The 27,835-nt window shown below is 38.1% G+C and overlaps 1 protein-coding gene across 2 annotated transcripts; it reads left to right on the forward strand.

Annotated features, from left to right (window-relative positions):
- The first annotated feature begins 11,078 nt into the window (after window positions 1-11,078).
- LOC130552163 (beta-1,4 N-acetylgalactosaminyltransferase 2-like) lies at window positions 11,079-17,677 on the forward strand. Of its 2 annotated transcripts, none has more exons than XM_057330323.1 (11): window positions 11,079-11,402; window positions 12,042-12,101; window positions 12,190-12,327; window positions 12,431-12,537; window positions 13,112-13,149; window positions 13,761-13,941; window positions 16,185-16,271; window positions 16,394-16,575; window positions 16,650-16,793; window positions 16,872-17,097; window positions 17,416-17,677. In XM_057330323.1, the coding sequence occupies exons 1-11, from the start codon at window positions 11,287-11,289 to the stop codon at window positions 17,595-17,597; spliced, it is 1,461 nt and encodes a 486-aa protein (XP_057186306.1). In that variant the 5' UTR covers window positions 11,079-11,286; the 3' UTR covers window positions 17,598-17,677. The 2 variants fall into 2 exon arrangements, with proteins under 2 accessions (XP_057186306.1, XP_057186307.1); XM_057330324.1 differs by having other exon boundaries at window positions 12,060-12,101.
- The last annotated feature ends 10,158 nt before the right edge of the window (window positions 17,678-27,835 follow it).

The raw sequence follows: 27,835 nt of genomic DNA on the forward strand, positions 1-27,835 counted from the left end.
GTTTCGGGAAAGCTCGCACGTTTAATTGGGGAGCTGACGTTTGTGAGGTGTCTCACCTTGCTCTCTCATTTTTCACTTCCTTCATCTGCGCGTCCTCCTGAGAGCTGATATAGACCCGATGAGCAAATTAATGACAGTCATTAAAGCTCACCAAAGAGTCGTGTTCTGGAAGAGTTAATGAGGTGAGGACGGAAAAGGGACATACAAACATACCGAACTCCATCAGATAGGTAAGTGCTCTGCGTAAACATGATCAAACCCATTAAAACATTCACTTTCAGCTTAGCTGGTGGTTAATAACCTTTATCTGCTGGCTGTTGATGGGGACTTTATCATGTTATGGTGGTTATGGCCCGTTCACACCAACGGACAATAACGTTGTTTATTCTAATAAATATATAAAATATATTTATAAGTATAATTCATTTAAATCCAGACATTGACCCCAACATTTAAGTCTTTGAAATGGGCATGTTGCATAATATCTGTGGAGACATGCCGTGCGTCCGAAATCGCCTACTTCCGTACTATATAGTAGGCGGAAATGAGTATGAGTCATGAAGAGTATGTCCAAAACCTCAGGATGCACAAAACAGTAGGCGAGAAATAGCCGGAAGGTCTACAGCTTCCGCCGTGTACATCAGATGGACACTTCTCTATCCCATGATGCAACGGGAGCTGAGCAACGGTCAAAATTGAATCAAATAAAAATGGCGGAAAACTTCAAAGCGGGTGTTCTTTTTTTAAATGTAAACGCAGATGAATGAATTTCTCGTGAATAAATTATGTTTGTACCGACGCCTACAGGTAGATCAAAGAGCATACAATAAACATGACAATAAAACATGGCGGATGCAGTACGTCCGAAATCTATTCATACTACCCCCACACATACTATATAGAATGTACTGTTTTAACGGCCGATTTTAAATCAGTACTCACTATCATAGTTTGCGATTTCGGACACAGCGAATGTCAGGCACGCCTCTGCTATCAAACGCTTTCTTGAAGGGTGGTGAATGACACCAACATCCAAAGCCCATTTTTAAACTTTTTAAGCTTGGCTTTATCTAAACCTTTGGGATGGGTTAGGAAAATGCTGACTGCTACACAATCGACGGCCGTACAGAGGATGCAAAGTTGATCATGTTTAGTAACTTTGTAGAGGACAAAAGTTGATCAGTGGCTTTTTTGCATCCAGTACGGTTTGCGCTTATATAAATTACACGGTATGCATGTGTCTATATAGAAACAGCCAAAAAATCACAATTGCGAAATGTCAAAGTGTGTGACAACTTGCCCCGTTCTCTTTCAAGTGTCTCACTACATCAGATTTACTTAGCGTGTGCGGTTCAGTGCTGTTGTAAGTCCATCTATGATTGGCTGGGCTGAGCTGTTATACACGTCCTTTGATCATTGCTCTGCTCTGGATAATCAAAAGAATGTGAATTCCCAAAGCTTGTTATCTTGAGAGGGTGAACAGCAGGTCTGAACGTGTGCCGCCACATCACTCGAGTGGCAAACTGTCACGCAACCATGCAAATAACAACAGCTTTATCATAACTGATAACTAACAGCGAGATAGCAAGTTTACAATTTGCTGGAACATCAGTGTCATCAGTGCCTACCATGATGACAGTACAAATTTTGTTGGACAATTTCTAAATCGTTCTGAAAAGTCAATTTTGTAAATTATTTTGTAATCGCTATTCAACATCCTAATTGCACTTCAGTTCTCGCTGAAGCACACGGGTCTCGAGTCGATAGAGCGTGTGGGGGTGGGTGGTCACAACCTAATTCCCGTTTCCATGGTAACGTGACTTCTTTTATTGGTGAAAAAAAGAGCATATATTTGCATTGCTAATCGTTATCAAAATGTTAGTGTGAAAATGTTATGAATCATTGGTTGAAACGTTTAACGATCTAGAAATAATGTTTACAACTTAACGGGAACGCTAGCAAAAGTTCTTGCAACATATTTTTGTTAGCTGGGTAGTACGACTATTGTTTCACAAGACTTGCCAACACCTACAGTAAATGCAAATGCATCATATTTTGCCCACATAAAGCGACTTAGCAACCTTTCTGTAAAAACAGCAAGCATTCAAAGCCTGAAAGTTTGCTGAAAAGTTTAAAGGTTGAAAATTGTAGGTTATAACGGCCGCTGGATGGATGAAGGTGAATGGCATAGAGAGAATATCAAAGTTCACATTGAGATCTCTGACTTTGGCGTCGTGACAAATCTGAGCCCAGTTTGAGATGTTAAGAAACCAAGAGAAAGATCTGAGAAGAATATTTTTCATTCAATCTGCTATGTAGAGTTAAGATCTTCGAGAGATGTCGTTCGTGATTTTTCAACAAGCTCCTTCATGTGCTTTCTTTACCTGACTGCTCTTAAAGTGCACTTCATTCGTCTCCATCTGTTTTTCTGAGAGGCGTTTCGCCTCTTCACCACATTCACTCTGACATTTAGCTTGAAGAACCTTTGTCTGTTTCTGCTACTGAAACTCTGTGCAACATAATTCTTTCTGCCAAATGTCAGATTGTGTTATTGTTTACTTGCACTCATCGGCAGGGTTCATTTTCCAGTTAAGGCCCAAAGCAAACGGAAAACTTGGTCCAATTAACCACAAGCCTGGTCTGTGATACCACCGGAGACAGAAACCAGAAAATCAATGTCTCGCTTATTTCCTCGAGATGTGTGTGAAACCTTCTGAAACCTCAGATGTCCAAATTCAGTTTTTCAGGAAATGGAAAAAACACCGTTTTTAAATGATTAAATACTGTGTTGTCAAAGTTGACAAGCACTTTTTAATGATTTTATTGGTTAGATTTGCAAAACCCAGTGACAAACATGAAGGGCGATTAATAATGATTTAAGACAAAAAAATAAAAAAGCAGAAAATATGGATATGCAAGGTTTCGGAATGACCGCGGCGATATGCACTTCATTATTTTGTTGCATACAATGATCTGTTGTTGTTTATATATCAGGCATTATACTTCAAAAAATAGATTTTAAGGCACTTCATTTTAAGAACGTAGTTATTGAATATATAGAAAGGTCATATTTTTGCACCAAAAACTCATCTTTGTTCTTTGCATCCCAGCTAGCACAGGTACGTCTGTAAGATGTCTGCTAAAGATCTGGAGATCCTGAAAACATCTGTCGTGTAAAAACGACTGCTAAACATCTTAGAAAGAGCAGTTTTACATCCAGTCTAAATCATAAACATCTGACAGACATCTTCTAGATGACATCTGACAGCAGACGTCTCCGAGACGTATTGCAGATGGGCAAACTATGTCTTGCGGATGTAGAAGCAGACATCCAGTAGACGTCTGCCAGATGTTTGTGTGCTATTAGGGACCATTCTAGCGTGGACGTTACGACAAATGGATATGTGTGACCTGTGATCTTGAGGAAATTACATCGCAGGGGTCAGAGGTCACGGTGTAACTGATGCAATCCAGTAAATCTTAAAAGGTGATCGAGGTTTGCATGCGATTATTTTCTGATTTAATTCACGCAAAAGCATAATTTTGTCTTTTTTGTTACTACAGTAAAAACATTTGTTTTAAAGGGACTTTTATTATGCTTTTTCTACTTTCTTTTCTTCATTTTTCTTAAATATAAGCTATTCCTGACTTGAAATAATGATCGTTGTCCATATTGTTGTTATTAACTCGTTCACATTTTGTACCATGCATTGTCGGGATGAAATTTTTTTTTTTAATTTTTGACACACATCTGCTAATGTAACAGCCCAGCGCTTCCGAGTCGCCCATTCTCTCGTTTTCTCTCAATTTCAGCAAATTATTCATGTGTGATATAAATACACATCTACACAGATGGATCCCGACTCTCCTCGAGTGCCTTAGCAACTGGTGTCTTACAATACAAATTTCTCACAGTTCCTCGCCCACCACGACAACTCCCGCCACCTCAGAGGGAGAGAAATATCCACTGGCAGATATGTTTGTTCGGCTAAATTTGGTGTCGCTCAGATGCCACTTTTATAACATCTCGTCACTAAAAGTGTTGAGAAATACATCTGTGCTGCCAAGAAGATTACATAACAAATCTGTTATAAGTGAAGTAGTCGTCGCCCCTTTGTCTCCAAAAGCCCAGAGATGCTCAGTTCTGAGATCAGAATTTTGCTCATATCGGATATTAAATCAGATGGTTTGTGGTAAATAAGTCACATGACGCTTATGGGATCAGAATCCCGTGGACGCTATCTGATCTCAGGACTGATTGGTTTCAACACAGGAGTGATGGAGGGATGGATTGTTTTAATGGAGTCAGAAGGTTGAAAAGCTGCTTTCACTGTTGTTTGAGGGCTGAATCAAACCAGAACCCCGAAAATAAAGAGCTTTGTGATAATGAACATGTGCGAGATTCTCTCTAACTGCACTTCAACAATTGTCTAACAATTGCTTCCTCTGAAATGTCAAAGTGAAGATTAGAGGCTGATTAGAAACACATCTTCCCTCTGCAGTTCTCTCTTTATTTTTGGAAATCCTGGGTCTTGTGGAAATGTCTTCAGATCTGAGTGTGATGACTGGATTTAAAGGGGGATGTAGATTGCACTTACAAATAGTGTGATGAAAAACTAGGACTATTACAATGACATATACGTAAATCTCTTGCAGCTGAATGTTAGGGATCTATATTTATATTCCATTGGCACACTTGTAGTAACTTCTGTGCCAGTAATCGATTTGGCACTGATATGCAACTTACTTTAAACATTCATGACAAAACAAAACTGATGCAGATGTTATCACAGAATTTGAGTTTATATTTCTGGCACAAGAAATTAAAAACATGTTTTTTTCAAAGTTTTGTTTTATTTGTCTAATGATGTAATTCATTTTAAACATGAAATATTATGGGCACCTGGTTCTGTGTCATTAAAAAAACTACCACGAAAGTTGTAATTTAGCTTTCATTTAAGAAAAATAAAATAAAATAATGTGTTTAATAAATCGATCACACCGTGCGATCGAGATCAAGGCGAACACGTGACTCTTCTGCCCTCCTGTGGCGAATGTTTGTAACGTAAATGCTAAACATCCAAATTTTCTTTCTTTCTTTCTTTCTTTCTTTCTTTCTTTCAGAAAGGTGTGGACAAGACCTGGAAAGGCAGTGACCTCGCAGCCTCGCTGGAGCCGAAGGCTGAACCACACGGTGCGGCACCGGAGAACATCTTCAATCGGGTGGGCAAGAATATCACAGCGGACGTTGGAGAAGGTGTCACCATAACTGATCCCATCATAGAATATTAGGCTACTGATCAGATTCTCCACATGAAAAATATATTTTAGGTTATTTATGAAAGCAGAGTTACCTAAATCAATATGACAACAATTTACTATGGAAGTCTGTGATATACCCTCATAACAGTGAGTACGGACATACAGAAATGGAAAATATCAGGTTATTTGCTAGAGCATAAAGATGATAATTCATTGTTGTGAAATTGTTTAAATTGCATTAAAATTCTAAGTCCATTTGATTGTTTGCATGATGCTTTTATCAAAGTATAATTATAAAATATTTGAAAAATACTGCAGTGCCCTTAAATAATCATCAGATGGCGCCAAATAACTACGTCTGCATACTTGAAATGCTACAACTACTAGTTTAACTACGCGTAGAACACTATGACCTGCTGCTCTTTGTGATACTATTATTGGAGCTTTAGTACTAATATATTATTTAAATCAAATATTGTAACTGTTAAAATAAGGTAATGCACCAACTAATATAAATAATTGTATTAGCAGCACCTGACATGAACAGAGATTAAAAAACGGCGAAAAACTAGTACATTGCTCACTGATAGTTAATGTTACTTAATGCATTTACTAATGTTAACAAGTAGCCTTTCATAATTTCTTGAAGACCTCTTTATTAATCAAAAATCAAATCACTTTTATTGTCACATCACCAACAGCACGCGTGCCGTGGTGAGTGAAAAGCTTGGGAGCGTGCCCCAGACAGTGCAGAATACAATTGACACATTTTACAAATAACAGTATACTTTCATATACAGTATATACTGTATATACTCTAAGTCCCGCCCCCTCGTTAGCTTCCCCTTAGTGTTTGATGCCTGTCACCTGCCCGTCACCCTCCCTGTGTAATCATCCCTCGTTAGCGTTCCCCGATTTAGAGCCTCTGCTCTTTCTGTCCCTTGTCGGTTCATTGTTCACTGTCCAGTTGCTCTAGGTCTCGCCTCGTCCCTGCGTTGTCCTTATTGTGAGTTTTGCTTTTTTTTGCTTTAGTTTTATGGGTAATAAGTTATTCATAATGTCAGACTCCACACGTTCTGATTCCATGCAGGCCTGTTCATTGTTTTTTTTTTCAGAGAATTCTGCCATTTTCTTACCTCCTCAACTCCTCAACTAATGCAGTTTTAAAAAAGTATTCTAGATAAAGGGTGTTTATTATATCAACAACGTATGTTTAAATAATAAACTTGTCTTTAAAATGATGTAGGTACATATGGTGACATTTTCGAGTTCATTGACAATCTTAATGCAATATTTGCTCAGCTTTAAAGCGAATCAAAGCGTTACAAACCGTGCCTGTGAAAAGCAACACACGTATAACAGCTGGTTTACAACCCCGCACCTTTTTTGACGTTTCTTCTGCAAACATTGAGATAAATGGAAGTCGTCAGCAAACAATGGCAGAATTCAAACGCTTCACTAGAAAATCAATCTTAAGCGGAGCTGACACAACAGGACTGTGGGACTACTTGAATTGCTATGGCGCTTACACTACACAACAAGGTTTCCTGTCATCCTTCATCTTCTTGTTGTAGCACGCACACTACACTACACAACACAACACAACACAACACAACACAATGCAGTGTGCTAACAACACAACTTTGGTCAATGACCAACAGTTAAAACACCTCCCACATAGTGAACACTTCTGGTGGATGGCAAATGAGTTATTGGTGCATTTATGCCATCCACTGGAATGGAGCGTGAAACATTGAAGTTTTTTTAAAGTGTTTTCTATATTCCATTATACAGACTTGTTGCTTTAGGATAGTTTAAAATAGCTATATGTCTGTTATACTAGCCATTTAAAACACTCTGTAATGTTAATTAATACACGCAAGCAGTTTTTAATTCCTCTACGCAATAATTTGACGCAAAGCTTCTACGCTGTGATTGGCTGGATTAGTTCCACAGTGTCACACACGTCGAGATCACTTGGCGATAATATCAAACAGGTTTGAAAATATCGTAGCGTCCGGGATAGCCCGAGACAGGTCACACCTGCTTATACTTAACGATCTTTGGCGACCGAAACAAGCACTGATTTGGTTGCGATCTGGAGGTTTTGTCGCAGACTTTAGAAATCTGTCCACGACAGCAAAATCCAGCCAAAAGTCACGTAGTGTGAGCTTGCCGTAAAGGAGCGGGCTGGTATAGAAACACACATTATGCACATCCAAACCACACCAATCAAAGTCCCAAAATACACAGCAATCGATGACAATAGTGACGACCCTTCACTGACGCAACACCACGTGGTACAAGAAGAACCAGCCCGCTACTGGAAGCACTCAGCTCCTTAAACAAGAAAAACAAAACCAATTAGAAAAAAACCTATTTAATACAAATACTACTAAATAAAGAAAACTAAAAAGAAACTGGAAAGAAACAAACAAATTACATCAATCTGAAATAAAGTACATGAAGTCAGATAACAAAAAAACAACTGGTAACACTATACATTAAGGCACCCTTTGTAAAGCATTTATAAATGTGTTCATTAATGATGAATAAGTCATTTACAAATGCATTATGAAGCAGTTATAACTGCATGAACAAAAAAAGGGATTCTAATGAAATACCTGCCAAATAGTGAGCCATTTTTAACTCACATGTTATAAATGCTTAATACATGTATTTATTCATTATTTATTTGATGCGAAAGCAGATTCATTATTATCTTGATGTTGTTTGCAATGTAGGCTGTCAGACTGGATACTGTAGGGTGTTATGTTGTTTATCTTATACCTGCTCACTATTTGGCAGGTATTTCGTTTGAATCCCCCTTTTATTCATGCAGTTGTAACTGCTTTATAATGCATTTGTAAATTACTTATTAGTCATTAATGAACACATTTATAAATGCTTCATAAAGGGTACCTTAATGTAAAGCGTTACCAAACAACTTTATATACTACCACCACTAACGCCACTCGAAATTGCTCACCATTGTAATGACAAAAATACTGGGCAAACCTATACACTAATGGAATCACAGAAGTGTAGAAAAATCACATAACCCAAGATCAGTTAAGGATCATGAAATGACAAAATGACCAATGTCACAGTTTCCACAGGGTTGTCATCATCACAATGGTTTTCTATTATTATGGTTCTACGTTAATAGTGACAATAAAAGAAAAAAGGTTCACACGAATATAGAGAAATATATAAAAACACTGAAATACTCAGGGCCACTTGGATACAAGGCCCTACTGTATAATTAACGCTCCCAAAAAGCAGCAGCGTGGCCCAGAGGATGAACGGAGGAGACGCGCTGCCTCGACAGCCCTCACTCAGTCTGTTTTAACACGCTGTCATGATTCTGGCTCATCATGTCGTGTCTTTCTTGGTCTTGTGGCAGGATCATGGCAGAGCCTCATGTTTTGTGTGGAGAGAGACATTTATTGTTGTTGTGGCTTGCCAAACACTCTCTCCGATCCTCTCTGTTCCCGCCCTCTCGTTTCCTCATTATTGATCGTTAATTAGTTCATGCCCTGCACCTGTTCCCCTCTTTATTTATCCCCTTGATAATGCCCTTGTGTTTTCTGTCTTGTGCTGGTTCATTGTGATTGTATGGTGAGTTCCTGTGTCTTGTCAAGTTTAGTCTAGTGTAATCATTTGTAAATTCTGTCAAGTGTTAACTTTAGTCTTGTTTAAGTGTAGTTAGTCTTAGTCCTGTCTTGTCATGTTATTATATTCCCGTTCAGTTATTTTACACCAACCGCCCCCCCCCCCCCCCGTGGGTTTTTGGTTTTGTCTTTGTTATTATTAAACGTCTTGTTAACCCCTTACCCGCTGTCTGCACCTGGGTCCTTTATCCTTGTCTCCTTGTCTCACCACCCACGATCATGACACACGCAGCATACAAAATCTAAGTCAAAAGCCTTCCATGTTATCTGGTTTTAAATTAAACTTGCCTATCTGACTCACTTTTTTACGGAAGAGTATTAGGGCCAAGCAATAAAAAAATATATAAAACCGTTTTGAGATTAAAGTCATTCTAAATTTAACGAGTTTTTTCTCGAAACACAACGACTTTATTCTCAAAGTATAGTGAGTTTATTGTCAACATTTTATTTCGCGTTTTTTTTCTCGAAATTTAACGAATTTTTTCTCGAAACACAATGACTATTCTCGAAATTTATTGAGTTTATTCTCAACATTTAATTTCGACTTTTTTCCCCGAAAAACTGCGGGTTTAATTTCGCATTATAAAAAAAACTCTTTGAGAATAAAGTCGTGTTAAAAACGTGTTAAATTCTTCTAAAGAGACCCAGCCGCTGATAGTAATTCTTTGTTACTGAAGGAAAGCCTAAAGTATAGCTTGACTAAGTGATATAACTCTGCCATGTCCTCATTCAGTACTACGCAATGAACATGACCCTGATATAGGATAATGTTTATTCTCGATATTTTATTTCGACTTTTTTCTCTAAATTTAACGAGTTTTTTCTCGAAACACAACGACTTTATTCTCAAAGTATAGTGAGTTTATTGTCTACATTTTATTTCGAGGTTTTTTTCTCGAAATTTAACGAGTTTTTTCTCGAAACACAACGACTTTATTCTCGAAATTTATTGAGTTTATTCTCAACATTTAATTTCGACTTTTTTCCCCGAAAAACTGCTGGTTTAATTTCGTATTATAATGACTTTAATCTCAAAACGGTTTTATATTTTTTTTATTGCTTGGCCCTAATACTCTTCCGTACTTTTTTAGCCTTGACAACAGCCACAACAAATCACTGCGACTTGGGCCAAAAAGCAATGCTGATGGGAGCCTTGAGGACACACAGCACTCGAACACACTACCAGCAGTGCGTCTCAACTCCCCGGCACACTCTCTAGACCGCAACACTGCGAAAACAAATGCTTTTAACTTATTCTCCATTATTTAGGCTACTCCATTACTTATATCTCCATTATTTCACCTCATTCTATTATATTGTACCCTAACGTCCCTTAAAATGATATCTTCGTGAATGGAATTAAGATCACAGCAGATTTGGTTCTGTGCATGACATGTAATATAATGTAAATATAAATTAAAATGAAGACTTGTGTTTCATACGCCTTAATTTGGTCCATTGTTGATTTTTCGCTGTGTAATCCTAGACTTCTATAAACCCTGAAACAGCGTTCTCAGTTGTTTTTATTTAGCCTACTTTCAGCTTATCGCACATGTTTTTCCTGAACTTGCTCATGAGAAATAAAAAAGGAAACAAATGAGACACTTATTTAAATACATGAAGGGTTTGGGTGTGTTACTGCAGTAACGTCAGACGGCACTCACTTGATCCTTGGTGTTTGAGTCAGATCCGTGGGCGTGGCTTGTTGGTTTTGACTAAATCTTTGGTGTTTCAAGTCTTACGAAACCTTTACCCTAACCCACACCCTAACCTTACTCTAACCATCTAAACTACCTATGATTGTTAAAATTGACGAAAAAACACGTTTGGGTGATCACGTCTCACTCGAAACACCAAGGATTTAGTGAGTGCCAACGTTCAGACGGTACAATGAAACGCAACGAAGCAGTTGAAGTCACGCATGCGCAATACAACGACCAAACAAGTTTAGAGTTTGCTTTCTGTTAACATTTCATTCGTTTTCGTTAAACATGAAACGAACATGGCAAGCATTCAGATCGCAATTTTAATATAGTAGGAATATCTGTAAAATAAAAATGTGAAATAAAAACATGTTTATCTTAAAATACACCACGAGGACGTCTCCGCCCCGCCCACAGACGCATCACCTGTAACAACAAGTTACAACGGACTAACACACATTCACACAGGCACGCAAAATTACCTGCTTTCTATAAATGGTGCTTTGGAGATTTCAACATGTTATGATCACATGCGGAATACGTGCACAATACTGAGCAATTTACAATACAAACTTAATAAAACAACACGCTCTTGGCTTTAATGTAAACGCGCGTTCTATTAATCGAAGGCATTTCATTTTTCCATCATGCACCGAAATCTACGCCTTTTATTGATCGCAGTTGTTCTGGTGCCCGCTCTCCTGCTCACCTTATATTACACACACGAGGATTTCTGGGACAAAACCTCCCAGCAGATACTGAGGTATGAAACCAGTCTTCCTCAATTCTCGTTTATTTTTTGTTTCCTTGATGTTATTATGCCGTAGAGAATAGAGAAAAGGATGTAAATTCACAAGTGGCCTAACCACACCACCACAGAAATTCTAATGGTTTTTATGGTTATAATGGGAATTGTTTTGGTTTTTATGGAAAGTGCAACGTTATGGGTCTCTACTGGTAATGTGGCTGAGAACCAACAGGACACCATTAAAATACTGGAATAAGACCCTTAACACATAATGGAAATTTGTAATTGTATGGTTAATGGTCCGTAAATGCATTTGTAATCGAAACCATTAGAATTTGAATAGTTTTCTTTACAGCAGGGATCAATACTGGGTTGTTTCAACTCACGTCCGGGTAAAATATGGACAAACCCAACATATAAATTGGTATAAATTAACTTTAAAAAGTCAATTTGACTGGTATTTAATGAATCATATTCGTTTATAACGTATGTATTTTCTTCCCATAACATTCATAAACAAGTTCTGGAATTCATGCATTTAACGATTTTGCGTGTCTGCAGGAGGAAATATGTATTATCTTTCATTTTATTTGGTTACTAGAAAAAACTCCATGCAAATCATTTGCAAATTTCCTTATGTTTCCCTTACACAAGCTTGACAAAATCCACAAGTTGTTACAGTGAACCACTGACCCAGAATCCCCACAAACCAAAGTGAGTAAATCAGTCATCATTTCTTCTTGCACGCTGAAATCTGTTTATTCTTTACCACCAAACTTTTTGATATTTCTTTTTGTCTCAGCATAGGGTCGTTTCCCAATGACAACCCTCTGCCCTGCACCTGCCAAGTTACCGAGCCAGCAAAGCAGCACGTCCCAAAAGATGAGTTGGAAGATCTCCAGAGACGCAGAGCAGAAGAGTACAGACAACATCAGATCAGGTTCATGCCTTTATTATGATGAACTGTCATTTAAACATCACAATATAAACTGTATGGAGATTAAAAGCATTTAACAAAAATCTTTACCTCATGCCGCTCGCAGAACGGGCAAACAGAATGATGTTCTTCTACTTGCCCCTTCCAACACCCCTCTCCAGTATCCCATCAGAGGATTCAGAGTATTGCCCATGAATAAAACTCTCATTCCTGGTGAGTCGGATTTGTGTTGTTTTACTGTTTGCTTTTGAAATTTCACATTCAAGGTGACAAATGATATGTAAATATTTATTTAGATTTTGGGCTGTGTGTCCACCCAGAGGGGCTTTAAGCATCTGAAAACGGCGCCTTTTTTTAGTTGCAATGATACACAACATAATTTGGCAAACAATTTGTTCTTGTTATTTGAAAATTGTGGCAAGTTTGGATATCATCAGGTACTTACATGGATTTTCTGAGACCACATGACCAACGTCTTAAAACTAAAAGTGAACGGCGTTGTTGTTTAGTTGTTCAAGTAGGATGTGTCGACGTGGTATTTGCCCCGCCCCCCCTTCACTGTGATTGGACGCTTGACTAAAAAGTGCCATCGACGCAGCGTTTTACTCAAAGAACATTTTTCATCTCTCTTGGGTTGGAAAAAATGTTGCCTTCCATTACAAACTACTGAAAAAAAGACACTTTTGGTGGACACATGGCTTACTGTGAAATAAAACAATGTCTGTTGTGTGTTGTTTTGTGGTAATTTCTCACTGTACTAACTACAGACATTTTGTCATTATCAAAGGTCTAGCTCTTCACGCACAAAACCGAACAATTTACGAGGTTTGTTGTGCTCAGTTTTCGGGCTCACAATTTCTGGTTTGAGTCAAACTGTTTTGGGGATCTGCTACCTTTTCCCTTCTTATTAGGGATGTAACGATTCACCGTGAGCCGGTTGAAAATCGGTTATAATGAGTGACGATTCAAATCGGTTGAGGTGTGAACTGAATCGCAATACATTTTTTTGAACAGCAGGGGCCGCTATTTTCACTGCAAACCTAAACGTGGATGCTGATATTTCTTAAATGCAAAAAAATCCAAGAAAAGCACAGACCGTATTAGTTTGTTTATATTAAAGAGACTTTTTCTATTATTAATTTGTTATAAAATTGCAGTTTATTTTTGTTATTTGAAATTAAACATTATTTTATTATTCAAAGAAACGTGAAGTATTTAAGAAATAATGCAAGGGATGTTGTTCATTTCTAATTTGTTTCAACTCATTTTTTCAAAATAAATCGTGAGTAAATCGTGAATAAATCGCATCGTGAGATCAGAATCGTGAATCGCATCGCATCGTGAGCTGAGTGAATCGTTACATCCCTACTTCTTATATATGACAACTTTACAATTAAAGTTTGGGAACGAGCTGATGGGATGTCAAATGTGTGCAGGTGTCGCTGAGGGTGGGGAAAGGTGTGCTGTCAGTAATGGATGTTCAGGAAGGAGAGGACGTGGACGGACAGAATGAGAGAAATCTGACCATCTCATCCACCGACCTTGAGAAACTCAATGATCTGCTGAGCCGAGTGACCTACACCAGCACCGTCTACCACATCAAGACCGAAGATCTCGGTGAGTAACTTTAAGAGACCATTCCGAATGTTCATTTTAATTCCGCATTTCTAGATGTATTGTTAGAATATTAGATATTATAGAATATTAGAACTGCCCCGACTCTGCCTGTTTTTAAATCTACCTTAAAGACCTTCTTACTTTCTTTGGCTTTCCATGTCCCTTGACAACCTGTCTTTGTTTTCAATTTTTTTGAGCACCACACATATTACAGCTTGTGTATATCTATGCTATTTTATGTCTTATGCTTTATTGTGCCTATTTATTACATGTCATTTATTGTTTTATAGCCTGTTGTTTGACTTTGGTCAACTTCAGTTGGTTTTCAACCGTTCTATATAAATAAAGGTGTATTGTATTGTATTGTGGTCATTCAAAGTGTCGGTTGAATTTCAATAAAATCAAACCTCAGTAGTGACCTAAAGTCATCCAACAGCAATGTGAAAGTCTGACAGTAAGACACATAAAAACTGTGATAAAAATCAAGGTTCTCACATAAAAATAATCATTTGAAACATTTCCTAAATACATGTAGAAATATGTAGTTGTATTGCTTAAAAGTGAAAATGAACTTGTTTTATTTGCAGTTCTTGAGGTCTGAAAAAATACAGAGCATCTTTTCTGTTATCTTTTCATTTTCTGCAAATAAATGTGAAATTTGGTAGAAATATTGTTAGTAGTTTACAGAATGAAACACAAATGATCATTTTACCAAAATACAAACCTATAGTTTATTCAGAAAAACAAAATACTCCTTATTCTGTCATCGTTTATTTACCCTCATGTCATTTAAAACCTTTATCTTTTTATTTCTACTGTATATATGGAACACAAAAGAAGATATTTTGAGAAATGTCTCAGTGGTTGCGTGTCCATACTATGGAAGTCAATGTTGTTTGGTGACCAACGTTCTTCAAAATATCTTCTTTTGTGTTCTGCAGGAAAAAGGAATGACATTAGGGTGAATAAATAAAAGCTGATTTAAATTGTTTGGTGAACGATCCCTTTAACAGTAAATCAGGTGGTGTTAGGCAATACAGTGGGTAAAAACACGTTCCGTTTGCGCCTGTGAGATGGGTAAAACCCATCCTCCAACCAATTTGTGTTGCAAAACGTATGAAAATGTCTGTGACATCCCCTCCACACCCATCTCCTTATTTCAGGTTATATGTGTGGCTTGAACCCGCTGTCTTGACTTGATGCAGGTGTGACCACACACACTTGTAATTATTTTACAATCACAGAAGTCAGCCCTTGTGCCAAATTTCAGGCAGCGTTCAGGTCCGTGCCATGGGGATTAAAAGTATCTGCTTTGCTCTGACGGGTGTTATTGTAGGGCCTTCTGTGTTTGTGTGATCAGATCCTGCAGCTGTATGTGTACAAGGCCTGCATGGTAAACATAATTCAACGAATGCATTATTTTGGGAATAACATGCCGTGTCATGCGTTGATCGAAGCCAAAAACCCTGACCTGTGCCTTTTCATTCCTGCCAACCAAAACATCACTTTAATGTCAAAACAAGTGCATTCACAGCCGCTTCTGGCTTTTTTTTAAGATGCGTTTAGGGCGTTAAAAACATTCCACGGATTTCTTTGTGTTTATCATATTTATAGGATGTATCTTTCTGTTTAACACATCATAGCATTTTCAGCCTAATGCATTTAAATGCGTATGAATGGAACGTCTGTAGTGCGTCTTTAGACCCGTTGGTTTTTGTCTGTGTTGTGTACAGCGCAGTTTCGGGCTTGAGGCTGATTCACCAGAGTATTGTGTTGCTCTCGGAACATTATAATTTATAGTTATAATATTTTATAAGTATTAGCTTAAAGGTTCGGTAAATTCCATTCACATCGCATTTATTCGAATTATTTTGCTTGCTCTACAAACACCTTGCACTTTACTGTGTTTGACCTTTTCTGTTATTCTCTTTTTCTTTTCTCTTGTAAAGCTGCTTTGGTACAATGCACATTGTGAAAAGGGCTATATAAATAAAACGGAATTTAACCTAATTGGATTGAAAGATTGAAGAATGTTCATAACCAAACAACACCGAACCCCGTTGACTTCCACTGTATGACCATAAAACCACTGAGACGTTTCTCAAAATGAAAAAATCAAAAACTTTCCTTAACAGAAAAACTACTGCCAGTACAAGGTGATTTTAAACAAGTTTGGCAACCTCGTCCTTGTTTGGACTTGCTGGCAAAGTTTACGTTTCACAAACATCGTTTTTTGTCCACAGCTTACTTCTCTTTTGAGAACCATGAGGTAATTTTCCCAATCGAGATCAGACGTCCATCAGTCCCTGTTCTTTATGATCCGGGGAGGGGTAAGCAAGCACAAGACATGTCATGACGTAATTCAATATACTTTGATAACAATTGCAACTACAATATTTCCACATTGTGAGCACAAGTTGGAACATAACCAAACTTCTCTCTCTTCCTGTAGATATAAACTCTCAGGTGACTGTGCTGGTGAAAGCTTTTTTGAGATATAAAGAACTGAGAGTTCTTATTAAGAGTATTCGTGTGAACTACCCAAACCTAAAGATCATTATTGCAGACGACAGTCATAACCCAGAGAAGATTGATGGAGACAATATAGAGCATTACATCATGCCTCCAGCACAGGTACATGTGGATTTGGTGTATTTCCATATTAAAGTTTAAGCTGTTTAACGCTAATGTTGTTTGGGTTTGTTTAGGGTTGGTTTGCAGGCAGAAATCTGGCAGTATCACAAGTCACCACTAAATACTTCTTATGGGTGGATGATGACTTTCTGTTCCTGAATGAGATGCGTATAGAGAGTTTTGTGAAGATCATGGAAGCCGTTCCTGAACTAGATGTGGTGAGCATCAATTTTATGAACAGGTGCGTCTTATTTAAAACGTTTGCAGAAGTTACAGACCTGTGCTGATATCTTTAGGTTGGTGGTGAGGTTGATGGAAATCGGTTTGCCTTTAAATTGCTCTATCAAGAGGGAAACAGCGATGAAGGCGGCTGCATCACACGTGTCAGAGCAACACACGGACCCGTGCCGGGATTGGACGGGTGCTTCTTCGTCGATGGAGTCGTCAACTACTTCATGGGCCGAACGGATGCTGTGCGAAGGGTCGGTTTTGACCCGTTCCTCAAAAGGGTGGCTCACACTGGTAGGTGGACTGCAAAGGATTCTGGGTAACTGAAAGATCCTGTGAGGTAATTTTGGAATATTGTGTAAAAAAGAAATTGGATGGAAACAGGAAGATGTGAATTAATATGCATCAATACATAAGCTCTCAGTTGAGTCAGACAACCGAAATTCGTCTCTGAACGCAAAATGACAGAGCTTGAATTTTTACTTTAAGTAAAAATAAGATGTCTTTTTATGCATTATATTATATCAACATGCGTTCCACACGAATAAAGAATAAAACTGTCCTTTACACTTTTTTCTCGACTTTATTTTTCATTTTCTTGTCTGCTTTTAGAATTCTTCATCGACGGACTGGGAGGTTTGTTAGTCGCCACCTGCGAAGGTCTCCGAATTGGCCACCAGGAACGCAAGGTCACAGGAGATTATAATAAGTACAGGTTTCCGCCGAAAAGTGATTCGGATCAAAAAAATAATCACCATTTCTTCAAGAATCATCTCAAATGTATCAAGTATTGAGGAGAATTACAGATGTCCCGTCCTACAACACCCAACTCCTCACATTGATAAAAAAAGAATAAAAGGTGACTTGAGTGAAACTTCTTTGATCTGAAGGTGTGTGCTTAAATGTCTGAAACAAATTTTGTAGGCAAAATATAATTGTGCAATCAAATAAGATATTTTTTTACAAAATTATTTTTAATATGGATGACTTGGAGTGAACAACGAGAAAACTCATTTAAACTCTTTATTGTGTCATGACTTGAGCACATTTCTGCTAATTCTAGGCCACTGGTGTAAAGTATTGGAATACATGTAATTAGTTACTGTACTTAAGTATCTTTTTGGCTACTTTGTAGTTGCACTGAGTATTGAAGATATTAGTAACTTTTACTCTCTACTTGACTACATTTTTTTACAAGTATATGTACTCTTTACTCCACTACATTTGTAATGACTAATGCAATTACACATTACATTTTGCATGGCACCTATCTTTTTTTGCAGCAGTTTATGTTGGGTTCCGGGGTTAGCACTTGTTTGTGTGTGTGTGTGAATGGCCCGAACACATGGATGTCAGGTCACAGATCTACGTGTTCACTGTCTGCGTGTGAGTGTGCCCCGCCAGCTGCCACTAATCTCTCCCTCGTTAGTCTCAGTGTTATCACCTGGTGTTCATTAGTTTTGCCCCTTTATATTCATTGCCACTTCTCACTGTCCCTCGTGCGATCGTTAACGTCTGTTGACACCGTGCTGGTCCCTGCCATCCAGTCGTGTCTTGCTAAAGATTTTTTACCTTACCTTACCTTACCGCGTCGCATGGATGTTTTGGTTTTTTGATCACCTTGCCTTGGATTATTTTTTCCCACCTGTTTTTGGTCCGCGCCTGCTGGGAATTATCCCTGCCACTCCTCCGCCACCCACGCCTTGCCCTGCTGCGTCCACGTGCCGTGACTCCTCTACTGGTCAGATCCGCCGGTTCACCTTGTCTCAGAACTTCCGGGTTTGCCGAGGTCGCCTCCGTGGCCACGAGACTCTCTGCACGCCATCTCAAGTGGACCCTGGACTCTCTTGCTGTCGACTCTGCTGTCGATGCGACTGGGAAACGTCTCTGCCCACCACCTTTGCCATCTCAAGTGGACCCTGGACTCTCTTGCTGTCGACTCTGCTGTCGATGCGACTGGGAAACGTCTCTGCCCACCACCTTTGCCATCTCAAGCGGACCCTGGACTCTCTTGCTGTCGACTCTGCCGTCGATGCGAACGGGAAACGTTCTGACCGCCAGCTCTACTGTCTCAACGGCCTCTGGACGTCGGGCCTGCTACTCACCCTTCTGCCATCTCCAGGGCTGTCCACGACACTCCGCTTCCGACCTATCGACCCTCACTCCACCACCGCTGATGCTGCCGTACACTGGGTTCCCCAGTTGGCCTCGCAGTCAGCTCCTGCTTCTGGGTCTTCCTTTACTCCAGCCACTACCGAACTCTCCCACTGCTTTAGCCTGTGTGTCATTGGTCAATAAAAGAATCATTGTTACCCGAATTTGAATCCATGTGGTTATATCCCTGACAAGTTTATTTTTGCTACAGAAGAACTTACTAAAACTTGTCAACATGGCTTCTATGTGAATACGAGTGCAGTATCAGGTAGATGTCAATCGCTGGCCGTTTAAGTGAGATGAGGACATGACTGCAGCTGGCGATGAGGCAAAATCCAGCATGTCCAGTGCAAAAAGGCTTTAACTTTTTAATTTTACTTAACTTTGTTATTTATCCATTATATTGAAGAGACCTTTTTGAAGGAGTTTGGTTTACTTATGAGCACTTGAGCATAAATGAGACTTGGGTGATTTTAATAGACGTAGGTTATGGTGTCAGCCATGATTTGTTGCAATTTTGAGGTGTTCAGTCTTATGATTTCAGAAAATAAATGCGATTGCTCTTCTCACGAATCAACGGTTAATTGTTTTTCACTGACATGTCTCTTAAGTGTTAAGGACTAGTGATTCTTTGAGCCTACATTAAATACTGTTAACATCAGATACTCTAAGACTTTTACTGAAGTTGTTTTGGAATTGGTGACTTGTAACTTGTAATGGAGTAATTTTCACTGCAAGGTATCTGTACTTTTACTTAAGTATGGTTTTCAGGTACTCTTTACACCTCTGTAAAGGGTGACAACGATGAAGATGAAATACAATGAAAGAAATTAATGACATTCAGGGCTGGGTTTCCCGAAACCTTTGTATCACTACGCCACTCTTAAGAATATATCGCTACCACTCTTAAGGTATAACTTAATGACGTAGTGTTAAGAAGGTTTCAGGAAATCCAGCCCAGGCCCATATTCATGAAAACTCTTAGCACAAAGAGTTGCTCCTATAGTGACAAAATTCTAAGAAAATTCTTATAAATGTGGGCGTTTCCCCTTAAAATTACAGAAAATATCCTAGTAAAGAAAAAAGTCATTCATAAAGAATCTTAACCCTTAAAATAGCTATTAAAGCGAATCTCATATTAATCTTAAGAATGACCTATCTTGAGTACCTACAGAGTAGAATTGCATACTTCGTATCTTCGAAGAGTATTTAGTTTGATCACATTTATAAAAGATAGATACGGCTGTACGATTATTTCCGAAAGCATACGGCGCATGCGGGGGGAGGGGTAGGCTGAACTAAAGCACGTGCACACCCATTGCCAACAAAACACAGACATCAGTTTCACTCACCGCGGTTCATGTCCGGCATCTTTTAGCGCTGGGATGGCTCCATGTATCAGTTTCAAACGATCTCCAAATCCAGCGTTATATCCACCGTTTATATTACATTCATCACCCAAATGCAGTGAACACACAAACACCTGAACTTCGCGAACGTATGCTCTCTCTCTCTCTCTCTCCTGCACACAAGTGAAAGTGACGTCTGCGCATGCTCCTTCTCCTGCTCTCCTTGCTGCCGCGTGCGGGCGTGCCGCGTGCTTTTCCGGGAGAATTGTCCAATAAGGGACTATGAAAAATAGTTACGAAACAGTTTTATATGTTCAAAAAAACTTTCCGAAACCTGTACGATCATTGGGGGAGTGTATCGAACACAGAAATACTGCGTAATACGCCAAACTCGTTTTTTGACAAGTTGACCATGTTAAGTAGGGCTGTGCCGATAAACGATATCATATCGAATCGCGATAGAATGTATTTCAAAAACGATGATAAGCTATTGGCATTTTGACTCGATATGGATTAATCTTACAGTCTAACAGAACGCAGAAATAAATGCAACAACAGTCAGTCAGCGTGCAGCTCTTATCATGCGCGTCAAAGTACAAAGTCCATTTCATACTGCACTTGGCAAAGACAAGTCAACATGAGGAGGAAAACATTACTGGAAGTGGAAACAAAGGTGAAACTAAAGGTGAGTTGTCATCACGCGGTTTATCAAGTGTCTTATTTTTTTTCGCAATCGCCGGTTAAACAAAACAAACTTGAGGCGCAATTGCAAGCGAGTTACTTCGAAACTCAAGCACAAACCTTTTTATATCCATCGTTAACATATCTGCTAACATGAGCTGGTGCTTATGAAACAAACCAGCGCTGCCCTGTACAGATTAGAGATGTAATGAAGTGAGTTTGTGTGCACATTAAAATATTGAACCTTGTATGTAAGATGCTTGCATGATTAAAGAAATGTACTACAGTTTATGTGAGATGTCTTTTGAAAGACTAAGGTTCACTGAATGCATTGAATAAAACCCACTACTCCAGCAAGACATTATTGCAGCGTTATGTATGTGCGCAGGTGCTGAGCCAATAACGTTCGAATGTACGCAGTACCGGAGCCCTTTCATTGGTTGAATGTACTGAATGAACACTCCCTTTACTTAACGAGTCAATGGAGTCAAAATGAGACTGAATGAACTGGTACATGTTGTTTATGGCCTAATATTCTCTGTGTTGCAACAGTGCATTCATTTAATTGAATTTTAATTGGTTAAAGGTTAACTTTTGTTAATAAACTGTATTTAAAATAGATTATTTTAAATACAGTTTTGTAATTAAATATATATCGAAATAAATATCGTTATCGATCAATATAGAAAAAAACTATCGAGTTTACTTTTTTGTCATATCGCCCAGCCCTAATGTTAAGCATGAGAAGACAGCACGTTTAACATTGTAAAGAAGTCAGAATGCATGAAACACCGTTGCACGGCCGCTTTAAGGTACAAAATTGTTAGGAGTAGCAATTTTTAAGAGGATTTTTAAGAGGCTTAAGAGCAGCAGAGAAAATGGACGACACATGAAAAGTGAGAAGAAATGTGTTGCAATGCATGACAATTTCCATATTACTTTTAAGGTTTGTCTGATTTTTTATTGTTTTTTGTGTGTTTAATTTCAGTTTTTCTTGGTTTTGGTTTTCTTGTACAGCTGCTTTGATGCCATGCAAATTGTAAAAGTGCAATTAAATTTAATTAAATTTACAGTTTTTATCGATTGCTTAAACACATTTCTTGAAATTATGCCTCATATTCTAAAAACAGTAAACACAAATCCATAACATCGCACCCAATTCTCCAAACATCCTATTGTCAGGTCAAAATGAAGCTCTCTTCTCAAAACCATTCAAACTTGCTGAAAAAACTTTTCCTGCAGACATGACACACAAGCCCTCAAAAACACCCACACTGCAACATAGTCTTAGACACTGGTGAGATCAATTCAAAACAATATTTCCAAAACTGGTAAGTCATGGTTCTCCCCCTCAAAAACCTTTTCACATGAACACAAGACACAACCAGTGTATACATTGGCACATTTTTATTCATTCATGTACTACACAGCACAACTGAAAAAATTTTTTTATTCCACCTCAGCATCCCGTCTTTGTTCTGGGTATGGCCAGAGAATCTCGTCCACATCGCAGGCTATATTGGCCCTAGCCAGGCAGCGGGGGTAAAATCCTCTTGCATGCCTGATCCACCCTTGGCATGCATCTATCGATATGTCTAGGCAGGCTTCTTCCATGGCCTGGAGGAGGTGAGCACGGATATAAGGTTCTCGGTCATACACTTTCCACCGCCATGCCGAAAAAAACTCCTCTATCGGGTTTAGAAAGGGAGAGTATGCGGGCAGAAAGATGTTAGAAAACCTCGGGTTATTGGTAAACCAGTCACGAACCAGAGCAGCGCGATGGAAGCTGACGTTATACTAAACAACAACGTAGTGCTCTGGCTGTGCTGGTTCCCTGAGGTCCAGCTGGAACATATGCTCTCGTAAACCATCAAGGAAAGCAAGGAGGAGCCTAGTGTTATAGGGTCCGATGGCATGACGGTGGAGTACCCCTCGTTGGCTGATAACTGCACACATAGTGACATTCCCTCCGCGATGACCAGGGACATCTACGATAGCCCGATAGCCAGTTATGTTCCTTCCCCTTCTCTTTCTTTTGGTCAAGTTGAAACCAGCCTCATCCACAAAGATAATTTCAAATGGGTGTGCCTTTTGAAAATGGCATTATGGTTTTGAAATTTTAGTTCAAAAGCCTGGTTATAGTGTTTTAGCAATCGAGAAAAACTGTAATGACAGTGAGTAAATAAGACACAACACATTAGATCGTGAGGGGTTCATATTTGTGACCGATCCTATTAGAGACACGCTAACATCTCCAAGACAGCGTAGAAATACCATAGCGGCAGAAATAGAAGTAATCACTATATTAACATATTTGGCAACTGGAGAAATGCAACTATGCAGCAGAGATGATTTGTTTCTGTCACAATCTGATCACACAAACAATTACAGAAACTTATTGTGTCACTGTGCATTTTCCATCAAATATGTTGATGTTAACAGCATGGAAAGAATAAAGAATATTGATGTTTGCATGTGTACGGTAAAACAGAAAAAATTGTGTGCTATTTCAAACTAACAACCCTATACTTAAAAGCACTCTTTTTTCCGCTAATCACAGTCACAACCAACCAATCACAGTCAGTGTTGCCAGATTGGGTGGACAATTTCCAGCCCAAAGGCTCACTAAAACCCGCCCACTCCAACAAAAACCAGCCCAAATTTTAACTGCCAAAATAATGTGATAGATAGTTATTGCAATGTCAATCAACGATGATAATGACCATTTTATTACCTTAAAACGAAGTATGACAAGATGACAAAATACAATAAAAACCAGGAAAACAGCTCAAACGGATCAAACATAACAATTAAAGAGAGAATAGAATAGAACTTTGTTGTCATTGTTTAGGGAACAATGAAATACAGTTTAGCAGCTCTTCTGGATGACAGTTGTGACAATAAAAAAAAACACGATTGTAAAGTTATAGAAATAAAATATATACAGTTGAATGTCAGAACATCCAAGACAAACAAAGGTATATATACACACAATAATATACAAATATAAATCCTCTGAGGTAGTGCAGTGACAATGCAAGTAAAGCAACAGTGCAGCAGAGTAATATAGTAGGGGAGGGTTATTGCACCTTTAAAGGAGTTTTTATTGCACGTTTTAGTTTGGTTGGGGGTGTGTAAGTGATTATGTATTTAAGCATCTAACTGCTTGGGGATAGAAACTGTTTTTCAGTCTGTTTTGGTTTTTATCAGTCTGTACCTCCCAGAAGGTAAGGGGGAGAACAGATGATGTCCAGGGTGAGCAGGGTCTTTTGAAATGCAGTTAGCCTTGAGAGGCTATACGAGACCAGTTTTCTTTGATTGCACTTATGCTTTTTGTTGTCCTTCCATTGTGTTCCATTGTTTCCCTCATCTGTAAGTCGCTTTGGATAAAAGCGTCTGCTAAATGACTAAATGTAAATGTAATTAACAAATTTCGAGACAAACATGAGCAGATAATCCACTTCATCAGCAATGCCAGCATCTACCTTATCAGCTCAAGAGAGAACCACTACAAATAGACATAGCTGTCTGTGTTCACACTTAACTTCTTTTTTGAAGCCGCTAGCGCCTGTTTTAAGTTATAATCTTATGAAGTAAACCGTGTTTTTAAGGTCTTTTTCTGCAGCTCACAGCGTCTTTTGAGGTTGAAAAAGGTTCAAGCACCCTTTCAAAGCTAGACAATGACGGAGGCCTGTCGTTTCCAGAACAACATGCGAGGAACGTGATTGGTCTATTGGTATATTGAATGTAACTTTCATTAAATGTTTTGACATTGTTTGACAGAACATAACTGCCAAATGAAGGAGACGGATTCCTGAATGAGCTTAATTAAGCTATTTTTATATATTTTTATATATATTATATAATTTAAAGGTTGTTACACTTGATTTATTAGATGGTTTTGTGGCTTATGTGTAGGTCACATGTGTCAAATACAAGGCCCGCGGGCCAATCCGGCCCGCCCCCTCATTTTATGTGGCCAGCGATAGCTTACAAATTATTGTATTGTTATTATACATTTGGGCCCGGTTTCACAGACAAGGTTTAAAGCTAGTCCCAGACTAAAATGAATGTGTGACATGTCTTAACTGAATATAACTTGCCCAGAAATATCTTAAAATATATCAGTGCCATTGTTTTGTCTCAAGATGCACACAAGTAATGTATTCTTACAAGGCATTTTTATAAAAGTGACATAAATATCTTAATTCAACTAAGGCATAGTCCTGGTTTAAGCTAAACTGTGTCTGTGAAACCGGGCCTTTATGTCCACGACCTGAAAATGCAACTCAACTTTATTACCTGCGCGATGACGACATCTAGCCAGTAGGTGGCAGTGTCCGTATATATCGCAGAAATAAGCCCCTCCAGTGCGATCAGGTTGTTTCTTGTTTCACACTGAAGGGGCTTATTTCGCGATAACAGCCGGCTGCTTGTACATTATCCCGCTTATTACACGGGATACTTGCCACATGAGAAAAAAACTTGACATGAAATGTGAATTTGAAATATTTTATTAGCTCATTTGTACTGAATGCAGACCTAACAGGAAAAGCTGTTTACTTTCGGTTTTAAGGTAAGAAACAACGTTCAAATGTCACGAACATTCAATTTGGTTTAATAATTTGTAAATATAATGGCATATTATGTTATTAAAAGACATAGGGGCCTATTTATATTTAATTTGTAAAAAAAAACTGTCAAAATGATTTGTTGCGTCTGGGTTACCTGTGTTATTAGTTTTCTGCCGGCCTGTTTTATTGCTGTTTATTGTTTATTTCTTTTGAATTAAAATGTTTGATTGTTCGCCGGTTCCCGCCTCCTTCCTTCCATTTTATTGAGCTATATTACATTCTGTTATTTGTTTTCTAGTGTAAATGTCTAAATGTTGTTGTCTCTAACACAAGCCATTAAACCGTTTTACTATATCTGCTGTGTAAAGTATTTCTTGTACATGTAAACTATGCCTACAGCATGCGAGATGTTAGAGATCTGCTGTATTTCCTCCAAATCCAGCATGAATGTTCTAGAACTAAACTGGTCCTTCAATGTCTTCAAAGAATGGCTTTTATCCATGCCATCTGGCAATCCTGGCAAATGCCAGAGGGGCCGGGACCATTAAAAAAAAAAAAAGTTTAAAAAAATATTTTACAGGCAAAAACAGGACTGGTTTTTATCGCTTGCACAATTTAACTATAGTTACAATAATTATTATAATATTAATTATGATAAATGTTAAGCATTTGGCCCAGTTAAGGTTTAATTTAGTACAGTTACAGTTTAGTACTGTTTTAATGTTGGTTTAATGTTCACTTTTGGTTCAGTTTGAGTAGAAATATAATTGTACAGGATTGTGTGATTCAAGTATACATGGTGAATTAAAGTCTGTGCCACTCCCTGCACAAACTGTACACCTGATAACTGTTCTCAAATAACACTCACCAAACACATTTTTAACTGATCTGAAGTACGGCTTTGTTTCATGGAGCTCTATGTTCTTAGTAGCTATTGAGATTGAGAAATTGCACTGACGTTTTGGTAATTAGTATAAAACGATAAGTTTTTTATTTGTTAATGCAGGTAATTTCTCATCATGTATCGATTTTACCTAAATGCATTCCTCATTATTTTTGCCTCATTCCTGCCTTCCTGCTGGCTTTGTTTTATATTGACAATGGTTCTATATGAGAAAGGCTTCATCGCACTTTAGGAGGTACCTTTTTACAGTTTTAACAGCTGTTGCATGTATTTTATGGCTTAAGTGCAGGCAATGAAAAAAACTTTGTTCCAATTGCTTCCATTGTTTACCTCATTGTAAGTCGCTTTGGATAAAAGCGTCTGCTAAATTACCAAATGTAAATGTATGATATGCCTTACGGAACGCTATAACAGAATATATCATTTTTACAAAGCTTATTAAACTGATTAAAAAAGAAAAGATTATTCTTTATAATAGTTTCCAACAATACTACAATATCATAGTGTATCATATAATAGAATTGTGATATTTGTGTAGATATAGAAATTGTAAAACCAAAATTAAAACAAAGATTTTTAACTTAAGCCTCCCAGGCCACTTAAAATGTGACAGTGGCCCTCGGATCATAGATTTCCCCAAACCGAAATAGGCAAATATATGTCACTGACATGATAAATCACTTTTTAGTCTGCTGCTGTACTTCTGAAACCTTGTATCTCCATATTTGATGATTTTTATTTTTTACATAATCATTATTATTAGTCACCCTTTATGTTTGTCACTGGATTTTGCAAATATCTAACCAATAAAAAGTATTTAAAAAGGCAACTTTGACAACACCATATAATTAAAAAAGTACAGTGTTTTTTCCATTTCCTGAAAAACAGCAAATTTGGACATCCGAGGTTTCAGAAGGACGGCTTGTTTATTGGTTGCCATTAAAATCTAAATCTTAAAAAGTTTAGATTTGTTTTAGATTGCAATATTTTCTTTTGTTTCAGTATAGGGCTATTCCCTCTTATGGCTGTCGAAATCAAGATAATTTAGCAAACCCGTGTGTCAGTGGCGGAGCTAGAGTTTTATATATGGGGTGGCCAAGCCTACCACAGGGGTCCACAGACATGACAGAAAATTTGTGTGTAACCCTGACCTGGCATCAAATTATAAATAAATAAAATAATAGGATTGCAGATAAGGGTACAAGTGATAATTTACTTCACAGAGTTGTATGTAAATGTAAACAAAACAAGTGCACAACGTAATGAGATTGATGTAATTCCAAATGTATGAAGATGAAATAAATTATAAAATATAAATGATGAAAATGTTAAAAACAGTTTAATCCTGATAACTCTTTAATTTAATTTAC

Source organism: Triplophysa rosa, linkage group LG3, assembly GCF_024868665.1.
Source record: "Triplophysa rosa linkage group LG3, Trosa_1v2, whole genome shotgun sequence".
NCBI classification, from domain to species: Eukaryota; Metazoa; Chordata; class Actinopteri; order Cypriniformes; family Nemacheilidae; genus Triplophysa; species Triplophysa rosa.